The sequence below is a fragment of the Trichogramma pretiosum genome, unplaced genomic scaffold (genome assembly GCF_000599845.2).
Source record: "Trichogramma pretiosum strain Unisexual culture from Peru unplaced genomic scaffold, Tpre_2.0 scaffold30, whole genome shotgun sequence".
Taxonomy (NCBI): Eukaryota; Metazoa; Arthropoda; class Insecta; order Hymenoptera; family Trichogrammatidae; genus Trichogramma; species Trichogramma pretiosum.
The window spans coordinates 1,210,836-1,222,913 of NW_019641675.1; the positions used below are offsets into that span (position 1 = coordinate 1,210,836).

The following is a 12,078-nucleotide window of genomic DNA, read 5'->3' on the forward strand; positions in this document are numbered from 1 at the left end:
ATTTATAAAAAGTTGATCATCGTCAGATAAATGATTGGATGTCATTGCGTATGAATTTGCGACTGTGAGGAAGAAGAGCTTAAAATTGTATTTATTATCATTCATTGCGAGCCACGGGCTTATACACTTCTAGAATTCAAATCTTTCTATAACTTTAAGATTTGATGAAGTGGTACCAAGTTTGAGATTCACAAATGTTACTTTGTTCAAATTTATTATTTAGGCACGTTTTGTTGAGTTCCAAAAGCTACACACTTTCGAAAATTTTATTCCATTTATCACATAAGTAATCTCAACAAATTGAGAAAAATGTCCAATTGGTAGTTCCTGTGAATTTTATAGACGGTTTTTTGTGTCAACTTAAATTCGATAAAGTCTTATATTTATTTTTACACATTTACTGCATTCGTTATCTTAACTATCTTCGTGAACTGTTTTTCGGTGCCTGATCATATTCGAGTTTAGTCCAAATTTTTTTTCACATTTGTCGCATGCATAATCTTTTCGACCTTCATGGACTATCTGTTGGTGCTTAAACAAATCTGATTTAAATCCAAATTTCTTCTCGCACTTGTCACATCCGAAATCTCTACGATCTTCATGAATTATATTTTGGTGGCGGAGCAAATTCGATATTTTTCCAAATTTCTTCTCGCATTTGTCACATGCATAATCTTTGCGACCCTCGTGGACTATTCTTTGATGCAAAAGTAAAGTAGATTGTTGTCCAAATTTTTTCTCGCACTTATCGCATGCGTAATCTCGTCGACCTTCGTGTACTATCTTTTGATGAATGAGCAGATGCGCCTTTTGTCTAAATTTACTTTCGCACTTGTCGCATGCGAAATTTCTTCTACCCACGTGGACTGTTGTTATGTGCATGAGCAAATGACATTTTTGTCCGAATTTTTTTTCGCAATAGCCACATGCGTAATCTTTGCGACCCTCGTGGACTGTTCTTATGTGCAAGAGCCATTTTGATTTTTGTCCAAATTTCTTGCCGCACTTGTCACATAAGTAATCTTTTTTACCTTTAAAGAAGCAATCTTCCTGACTATCATGTATGGTCTTTATGTGCAAGAGCAATCCATGTTTAGTATCAAATCTTTTCGCGCACATTTCGCATAAGTAACTTTTGAAAATTTCGTGGAATATTTTATTGTGCTTAAGTAAAGTTGATTTATTTCCAAATTTCTTTTCACACTTATTGCATGTGAAATTTTCGCGATCCTTGTGTACTAAATTTTGGTGCGTAATCAAACTCGATTTTTTTACAAATTCCTTCTCGCATCTGTCACATGCAAAATCTTTGCGATTTTTGTGTACTGTTATTTGGTGTCTACTCAAATGATTTCGGAATTCAAATTTTTCTTCGCACTTGTCACATGCGTTACGTTTTTTTCATTGTGAATTGTGTCTTGATAGGTTATCAAGGTTGATTCTAGTCTAAATGCCTCCTGACAAATGTCACAAATGTGTGGTTTATCGTCTGAAACAACATCGTTGTGTTTCACTAAATGATGTCTTGAAACAACTTCGTCCGATTTCTTTTCACTTTTATCCATTTTGGAGCTCAAAATGAACGATGGATCCTTTATTTAGTACCTCGGGAATTGATTGAGTAAAATTTATCTTTTGGTATTATTACTTGTTTCATCGGGAAAGACAACTTTCAAACTAATTTGTTCTAACTATCTACATGATCAGAGTTCGAGGAACGATGTTAAAATCGTTCATTATTATATTGTTTATAATTCACTTACCTATTTATATGTTTTGACATTGTCCTTACGATATTTAAAGCAGTTTGAAATTGGCGAAGATAAAGAAATTTTTCGGGAAAAACACCATCAATACATGCGACGCATAATGTAAACGACAAAACAAGCCCAGTCCTTTGTTAGTTTTTCTGTGCAGCTCAAATTTAATATTATAATATTTACAAATTATGTTATAAGTTATATTTTCCGATGCTTGTAGGGACTCAATGAACAATTATTAACATCCACAACAGGCTTCAAGTATCTTTTATAAAATCGCGTGCATATAACATGACATTTTCATATTTTCGAAAAATCGAGAACTCGACTTGAACTCGAGGAAATAAACCGAACTTAGTGGAGGAAATAAATCGAACTCAGTCGAGGAAAGAATTCGAACTCAGTCGAGGAAATAATTCGAGTCGAGATTTTTTTCGAGTACTTGCACAGCCTTAAACATAACTGAATATGTTTGAGAAAACAGATATCCGACAACCTATCCCAGACCAAGAGACAAAGGAAACAAGTTGAGACAACTCAACCCCCTGTAGATCACATTTACTCGGCCAATACGGTCACGGCGCAACATTCCAACCGTTATATTAATGCGAGAACTATGGGAAAAAAACCTGAGTACTTTTGAACTTTTGTTTAACCCATTAACGCGCAAAAGTGCAATTTTGTGCATGAATTTTCCGTTGTAAAAAAATTATAAATAAAGTTAAAATATTTTCTTGAAAATCCATACCCAGGGGTTTTTGAGTATGCTCTTTCAGTATCCGGTATTATTTTTGCGATAAATAAACATTATCATCGTTTATTTTCCCATTAAAAACAAAAAACGTGATTTTTTGACTCAAAAAATTTTTTTTAAAGTCGATTTTTTACCTTGCCTTGCCTTCGAAGGGTTTCCATAACACCAGAAATCGTGCACTTTTTCTCTGAACCTTCGAAAAATGCGCTGCCGCGATTTTTATCTAGCCCCTATATTTCTAAAATGGCTAATTTATACCGAGCAGCGATATGAAAATTGCCTCATTTTTTATTTGTAAATTATTGACTTTATAAAAGAAAGTCATACAATGAAAAGCGTTCAAATTTGTTCAAAGAATACATGTGAATTTTTTTCAGAATTTTTCAATAATTTTTTTCAGAATTTTTCAGATTTTTTTGGAACATTTTGGATTTATTCGACAGGCCGGGAAATGGTCGTATTTTGCAAAATTTTCAAAGTGGTCTGAAAAATTCTGAAAAAAATCACACGTATTCTCTAAACGATTTCAAATAAGTTTTTACACTCCAAATTGTACTTTTGAGTTCATATTTAGCGCATGTAAAATAGGTTCTGAGTAAAAAATGAGTGAATTTTTATATCGCTGCTCGGTATAAATTCGCCATTTTAGAAATATAGGGGCAAGATGAAAATCGCAGCAGCGCATTTTTTGAAGGTTCAGAGAAAAAGTGCACGATTTCTGGTGTTATGGGAACCCTCCGAAGGCAAGGCAAGGTAGAAAATCGACTTTGAAAAAAAATTGTGAGTCAAAAAGTCACGTTTTTTGTTTTTAATGGCAAAATAAACGATGATAATGTTTATTTATCGCAAAAATAATACCTGATACTGAAAGAGCATACCCGAAAACCCGTGGGTATGGATTTTCAAGAAAATATTTTAACTTTATCCATAATTTTTTTACAACGGAAAATTCATGCACAAAATTGCACTTTTGCGCGTTAATGGGTTAATTCTTATACACTCGTACTTTCATACATGCATCGTTCACTGGTAAAAAGACAGCTCCAGTTTTTTGCCTATAACTTTTTAACTAAATCGATTTTGGTAAAAAAGGTTTCGGGGGTGTATTCTACGGGACATTTGCTAACTAAGTCAGTAAAAAAAAAATCGATTTTTTGATCGAGTCTTATCAGAACCCCCCCTTGGGTTAAAGGTAGTTGTGTTTTTTTTTGAAGACGAAGCAGCTATAAATATAGACCAAAGTGGGTTTCTAAAATTGATATAGGGTAGTCGGACCAATCAATGACCGGGTACCAGTGAATGACCACATGATCAATTATCACTTATAAATTGAATGTACGAATGTTAATCTAATTTATAATAGTTTTCCAACACGAAACAATGTTATACCTATAATTTTAATCAACTTTCAACCCGTATAAGTTGTATTAGCTACGCATAAAAAAATATTGAAAATTTTTTGTGGTCATTCACTGGTACGAAGCGTCGATTTGCATACGACCAATAAGTGACCGATTCTTTAAGAATACAATAGTATACAGGTTAAGTTTATTATCAATCCATTTGTATCGATTTTTAAATAAAACCAATTCAATCAGTACTAATTCAACCACTACTGAACTAGTAACAATTATTTACGAATAGTATTGATTATCTAAACGAACGGTAATGTTTAATTTTGTAAAAACGTCGTACGATATTGTATCGGTCATTTACTGGACGTCGACCGGTCATTCAATGGAGATATTTTCTGCAAGTGGTCATTAACTGGCGTTTTTGAGGTGACACGTTAAATCACAATTTTTAATAATATTCACGATGCTAAAATGATTTTTCAATATTTTTAATTGATTGAACACTTAATTAACTATGCGATGATATATTTAGTTTTTATTTAGTGTCAATCATTGAATTTTTGCAGTTCTTCAAAACTTTAAAAACAACAACTCGTTCATTCATTGGTGTGGTTACCCTATATTATGAATGGATCGAACACCCACATTGTCTCGAAAATGATTTTCCATTCAGTTTGGTTGTAAATAAAAATTTTTTATTCAAAATGATCTGACTTTACATACAATTTTAATATATTTTGCAATAGAATAGAAATGAAAAATGTTCCGCATTTTTTGTTGCAAGGAAGTTCGTTTACCAACTAAAAAGGTCCCAAAGGAACCTGCATTTACCTATTATCAGAAGAAGATACTGAGCGACGAGCCTCTTTTCAAGAACAATAAAAAAGTCATTATACGCCCAGGATACTCACACGCTGAACAAGAGGAAGAAAAAACGGGACGAAATACGTGTCTTCAAAAAACCTCCGATTCAAGTAGAGTACAATAAAACTGCAAACAACTTAAGACGACAACAAATTGCCATGACGACAAAAAAACTTTTGTCAAAAAACAAAATCTTACAACGGCGATGGCCAGATTTTCTGGTAACTAGGTAACCATTCAAAATAAACGAGAGGAGTATTTGGAAAACATTCGGTGTCAGAAAGTCACATCGAAGGCACAAAATGATACTATCGATAAAACTAAAATGGAAGAGATCATCGCCAATAATGGAGTTATGCGGGCGGAAATGAAGAAACTTTCCGACCGACTCAAAAAGATCAACGAGTCTGAAATCATCCATGAGGTTAAGTAAAGATTCATTTTTTTCTTTATCGAATATTCCCAAATTTCGTCATCCATGTTACCAGGATATGTTCTGCGTAACATGTACGCCGATAATATATCAGATAAAGTTAAAGAAATTATCTTTAAGGGTTAAATAGCCCAACCTGAGCCACCTAAAAAGCGAAAATGTAAACCAAGAGATAATGAAGAACGTGAACGAAAGCGAGTGAAACATAACGCAATGTAACGTAAGCGACGTTTGGAGCAAAATATGGCCTTCGAGTTGGCGATACTAACATGCCCCCACCTGTACGGCAAAAAGTTTTCCCATCACGATATTCTAAGAGGACTCAAGCATACACTCAGCATGACTTCTACTTACTTCTATAAAAAAGTTGTCCTTACGTTGGAGCAAAAAAGATTTCGAAAACTCGAATATTCAAAACTGAAAAAGATTTGTAAGCTGACAAAAACACAAGTACGTTCATCTAGTCAGTAAGCACGCTAGTGCACCATTGTTAATGCTTGTATTTTTGTAAATTGAAAACTTTTTATGTTATAAAAATAAGAAATTAAAAACAGATACACAAAAGATTTGAATATTATTATTTAATAAATCCTACATCCATCCTTATATCACTGGATAAAATGAAGCAATTTTGTGCGACATGAAGAAGAGTCTCGTAACTTTTTCAACTATCTTTTTTCAAATAAAATAAAGAGACGAACTTTCAAGTCAAGATTATGCACTTTTGTCTTATTTTCGCCGCTTCAATGCACGATTGTCCCAGTGTAAAAATGCTCTGCGCGCAAATAATGATTTTATGCAATAGTATGACGAAAAATGTCTTTTTTCGCACATTTTTTAGTGCCCAAAAAGCGTTTTTGGACACTTGCGTGCGGTAAAATGCCCCATTTTGGACACGGGTGTGCGGTAAAACGCCTCATTTAAGTGAACGTATTTTTCGCCTACTATTGCATAAAATTTTGTATGCAACAAGTGCCCAGCTTTTTGCGCACAGTGTGCAGAAAAAACACACTCGTGCCCAAAAACGCCTTTTGGGCACTTGTTACATAAATAACTATTTTAAATATTAACATGCGTAAACGCACCAAAACTGGCCCTACACTTTATAGTGGAATCACTATGGACCCAAATTCCAATCTCGCAAGGTGAAAAATCACCGAAAACGAAATTGCTCCTGACAGAATTTGAACTCCAGCCCTTCGGCACCTCGTTGTTTCCGCAGGCAAGAGCCTTGCCCACTCAGCCAACGAGGGCCTCGAAGATCAAATTGGTTACTTGTTCCTCTGCATAGCAGCAAAATTACGCAATGTACAGCTGTACGAAGACAAAAAAAAACTTAATGTACCGTCGTTTTTCAACCTTCCTACAATTCAGTGGCGAGAAATTTGGCAAAGATTTCTTTCTAAAGCATAAAGATATTGTTATTAAGAATTTCAAACTTCAGACTTCATGCGCCACCTGAAGACATCATTTGTTCGCACCCATCTTGCGGGTTTTCTCTTTTTTCATCTCATACTTTCAATAAATTACTATTACAAAGCGATCAGCGTCAAAAGTATTTTTTCGTTCCGCCCTATTGTGTATGCAATACTTACTGTAAATTCTTCCATAAATCAGAAGGCATCGAAAGACATGGTTTTACCTTAAAAGAAATTATAAAGAAAATTGCAACTTTTTGATTATTTGTAATGAAAAAAATATTGAAAACTGCTTCTTTCTTCTGACATAAAAATCTACTAAATATTACTACAAAAATCCCAAAACAATAGTTCCAAAGCAAAAGTCCCAAATTATTAGTCCCAAGAATTTTTAATTCCAAAATGATTTAGTTGAAAAAAAAATCCAAAAAACAAGAAATCCAAAATATGAAAAAAATCCAAATTTATTGGTAGTTCAAAAATTAACATTCTCTAGAGGCGGATGTAGTGGCTAATAACCTTCAAATCGTCCAGTAAGATGCTCTGATCGGCGTATTCGCGATGTTTTAAAACAACGTTGAGAATTCTGCCTTCATCACTTTAAAATTGCTATCCCGCTTAGCTCGAACTTTTTGGCCCAGCTCAATCTATCTTGCAATTGTGTTTTCGCGAGTAACACGCAAACTTACCAGGAGACCAAAAAATGCAAAGAATATAATAGTTTTCAAATTTTTCGTGCTTTTATATCGATACAGAAAATTGCAAAGATTTTTTGACATTATAGAAAATCCTCTTAAAATGGGCCCTAAGGCCCATGGGATTAAACTAAGCACAGGGAGCATCATTATTAGGTACCAGGAGACTCAAAAATAATTTTGGGAAAGATCTGTGATCCGAAGGTGGAAAGGTCTCCTTGTTAGTTGCGTATAGGCTGTATATTACGAGTACGCGATATGTTACTGTGCAGGAGCTTTTAATTATTTAACAAGCTCCATACTTGAATAGCTCGATATTGATAATCAGAGAGCATGTTAATGTATTTACTATTTGTAAGTCAGAGACTTCGAGGCCTTGTTCACAACTGATACTGTATCGATCATTCGTGTACGCGTGAATGCGGACTATAAATTTTCATTCGCTTATTATAAGCTATATGCACAATAGAGACATTTTTGACTATTATAAAATTTATGCAACTCCATTAAGTTGAAGTATATTTTCAATTTTATTATTGCAGATATTGAATTCGAGAAATATTACAATTGAAAATTTAGTCTTGCTATAAGCCGGCACAGTTAAAATTCTTAAAATTATTTTTAATGTTTTTAAAGTACGAATCTTACTTACTACCTTCACGCTTGATATCACACGATTACCAATTAATTTTTTTATGTTAAATCAGATATTATATTAACGATTAATAAGTAATGCACATGAGTATCAAGTCACTACTATTTAGTTATAGAGAAAATTAGTTCCAAAAAGTTTGATTTTCCAAATTACGGGTTTGACTTCATTTTGTAAGAAATCGAATTCGTTAGAAAAACGCAAATACAAAAACAGAAGTTATGGTGTAAGTAATGCTGTATTAATAGTGATTATCAATTTCACCAATTTATCCGAACAAATATTGATCAATTTGAACGATTTGTTTTCGACGAATCTACTTTCTTATCAAAATTTTTTCTACAACGCTAATAATACGAACACACAGTGCTTTTTGAATTTCATTTTTATTTTTTACAATTACTTATGTACACAGTAGTGAATACAGTACAATACCCAGCATTGAATTGATTATGTAAAAATCAAACTTCTTATTAAATATATTAATATCTTATTAAATAGAAAACATTCAAGTCTATTGCACGCAGGTGTTAGTGTACAAATTTAACTCGAAATCATTGAAAACTTAACTCCTAAATCGCTAGCTATGGCACTTCATAAATTATTGCGACGAACATCGAAATACTATTCAGTTTTCGTTTTATTTGAACCTACAAATGGATATTTCAACGATTAATTCTCCGTGTGACGCTTGATCCAGTCGACGTAATGAGAAATTCTCGTGAGCACACTTGGATGCCCTCTTGCACCGCAGTCCACTGAACCATAAACAATTCCAACGAGGCGATTGATTTTCGTATTGACAGCGGGACCTCCAGAATCACCCTGTAAATAGGATTACGATCGTTTAGGCAACTGGAAAAAAATTTGCTACAGTTTACGCGATGCATACCTTGCACGAGCTTTCTTGCAACGTTCCTGTGTAACAGATCATTCCATTATCGACAGTTGTTATTTTCCTCCATGATTTCTTGCACTCCTCAAAGTTTGTAATTTTGCCAATGGCCATTAGCAAGTGATCAGGACTGGTAGAGTTTATCTGAAATAATTTAATAATGGTGAGAACTTACTCTATTTTTAATAATTAATTTTACTGTTTTAACTGACAAAAAATTATACACAGCGTTACAAAAAATGCTTCGCCTTATTTATGAAAAGTATAATTTCTGTGTACACTAAGAGTTTATTATTATTATTTTTTTTTTTTTTCATGTGTATGTCAACTTACGGATCTTAATCCCCAGCCTGACAATAAAAGATTTTCACCGACTGTATATTTGTAATCAGACGGGACGAGTTCGATGGGTTTAACGTCCCTGTTGAACTTTATATCCTCACTCATGCGAATCAATGCAATGTCGTTGTGCATCTTCCTTCTGTCCTTGAACTAAAAAGTAATGAAATTTTTTTGTATGCTCACAAAATTAATTTAAACGTCTGAATCTTACCAGATCAACGGCTCTTCGTGTGTAATTCTCATGAAGGATGAATTTTTCCGACTTGTAAATCGTTCCTTTTTTAAAATCTAACTTGTTCGTTCCTACAGTCACTGTTATTTTGTTTACTTTATGCTTTTTTTCCACCAAGCAATGAGCTGCCGTGAGAATGTAACGTTTGTGGATAATCGCACCCCCGCAAAAGAAGTTCCCGTGGTCATGCAAACGAACTTGGTAGGGGAAAAAAAAAGCTGGAGCTCCGATTCCATGGCGCATCCTCGAAACGACATCGTCGTCGTCGAGTGTAGTTACACCTGCGGAAGTCACGAATGATGATAAAATGTTTGATCACACTGAATGCAAACTTTTTTACAATAGCCAACGTTAACGTACCTGCATGAGATGTCGCCAAAATTGACGCTAAAAAAAGTAGAAGGTACAGCAACATTTCGTCGATAAGCAGCCGAAAGGTGAACTGATTGTAGTGCTGAATTCACGTCAAATATATTGTACGAGTGGATCCATTATTATACATTTAATTACTTATTCGATATTGATAAGAATCAAAATTATGTTAGGTTGGACTAATTATTCATTCAATCATTAAACCGTTTCAAATTAATTTGTTGTGATCGGGAATCAAGTAAACAATTTGATAAATTTAAAGTTAAATCCCTCGGCCTTTTATTTACTTTTAATGTCGAGAGTTTGTAAATAGTGCAGTAGTTAAGTTATTTTGCACAACGCATAATTAAAAGCTTAAATAACAATTTTAGATTTGGAACAACGTGTAAGCTAAATTTTAACAGCACTTATTATCTTAAAACTTGAAGTAATATCAAAGCTATTATAAAATACATTACCTAACACCCTTCAAATTTATTTCGCAATCAATAAAAATTGGAAGAAAAATTTTATCATTTTTCTAGGTAAATTTTAGGCAACTAATTTGCAAACACTTGCGATTAAATAATTATCCTCATTCACCATATATGTTTAACCCTAGTATATGTAACAAAACAATGCTGAAAAGTCGTGATGTGCACGCATTACATTGTTTTTAAATGTAATCGATGTAAAGTGCAATAAGCTCATATTTCTCTTTCTACCTTTATATTTTATATTTTGTAATTGAGCGAAGAGATCGTCATATATTATTTAAAACAATTTATTTTGAAACTGATCATTGCGAATTTATCGAGAATAACAGCAAATAATTGGCACGTTAAAAAGTGAACATATTTATAATTCATCTCATTATACACACTTAATTTTAATTGTAAATTTGTAATAAAATTCATTTAATCACCAAGATTAATAAAAACCCACTCAAATTGCAGATAAAAAATGATATATTATCCATATGGGGTTACGCCCCATGGTCCCATTGATAAAATAGAACAAAAAAAATATCCATCTTTACCGCAGTGGTTGCGAAAAAGGCAGGACCCCGTCATTCGCAATGTCTCCTGTCTTCGAGCGCAAGCCAACAATGAAAATCGATCTCGATACGCACAGATAAGAGCTTGGACAGTGCAAACATATTTGAACTGGATGCACTTTACGACGCCAATAAATCATTTTGATATACTTTTGAAAGCTGCCCCACGATACACAATGTATGTAATGCAACGCGCATATGCACGCGCGCGCGTGTCGAGCGAGCCCGGCGCATGCCATATAGAAAGTTGAAATGCGCTCGCGAACGAATATTCCGGTCGTGCACATGTGTGTGTGTGTGTGCGTATACGCGCGCTTAACACATATTTTCCGCTCTGGCGCGTGTGATCGGCATCGCCGAGCGCATACCTCGCTCGTTACATAGGTATTGTCTTACGAAATTATCACTTATCAACGACGACAACGGCGACGACGCGTGTTCCTTTTATTAATTTCGTCGTAAAAAAGAAAAGAAAAATCGATTTTTCGTTAACGACCGAGCGAGAAATTCCTGTCGACGAAAAGTGCATAGGTCGAGTCGTGACGAAACTCATCGAGTCGCGACTTTATTATCGATGATGCGCCTCGTGCGCGGAAGAATAAAAACGACTGCGACTCGGGCGCGCGATACGGAAGAAAACACGCATTTCTCTTCTCTCTTTCTCTCTCGTGCGCACACACTTTGCACTCGATGCAACCATAGCGTGTGTGTGTGTGTGCAAGGTACACATTGTAGAAAGCAGACGATAGATGAGAGTGAGCCTTTCTCGGCTAACAACAACAACAATTTAACAACAAGAAGTGCAGCGCAGGAGCAGTACGAGGCGCTCAGTGCAGGCGCTTCTTTCACCGATCGTCATTATTATAATTCGTCTTACGCGACCTCCCCGCGCGTGCACAGCTCGTATCGTACCATAATAATGCGCTGCGCGTATAATACCTTTGCGCAAAAGATCGCTCGGCGCATGAATCGTATCGCGAAAACAACGAATATCCGAATCCGCGAGCGATCATTCATCTGTCGTGTGTATGCACTTGCGATCGTATAGTATAAGTGAAAACGATCGAGATCCGGCGCCGTCGCGTGCGAATCATTCTTCTCTTCATATTTACACAGCTCGCGAGCTTTTCAAAATTGTTTGATGCGCGGATTAATGCCTGCTGCATAATAGTTTATCATTTTCGCGAGCTCTCTCGTGAGTTTGGGTCAAATATACGAGACGCGGAGAAAGTTATATGCGTGTACGTCTGACCGCTAGGCGATTGCGTCG

The 12,078-nt window shown here is 34.9% G+C and overlaps 1 protein-coding gene across 1 annotated transcript; it reads right to left on the minus strand.

The window, feature by feature from the left end:
* Window positions 1-8,603: 8,603 nt before the first annotated feature.
* LOC106652997 (chymotrypsin-2-like) lies at window positions 8,604-9,815 on the minus strand. The gene is made up of 5 exons (XM_014372209.1): window positions 9,761-9,815; window positions 9,380-9,681; window positions 9,160-9,318; window positions 8,824-8,970; window positions 8,604-8,756 (listed from the first exon to the last, which is right to left on the minus strand). The coding sequence occupies exons 1-5, from the start codon at window positions 9,813-9,815 to the stop codon at window positions 8,604-8,606; spliced, it is 816 nt and encodes a 271-aa protein (XP_014227695.1).
* Between the last annotated feature and the right edge of the window lie 2,263 nt (window positions 9,816-12,078).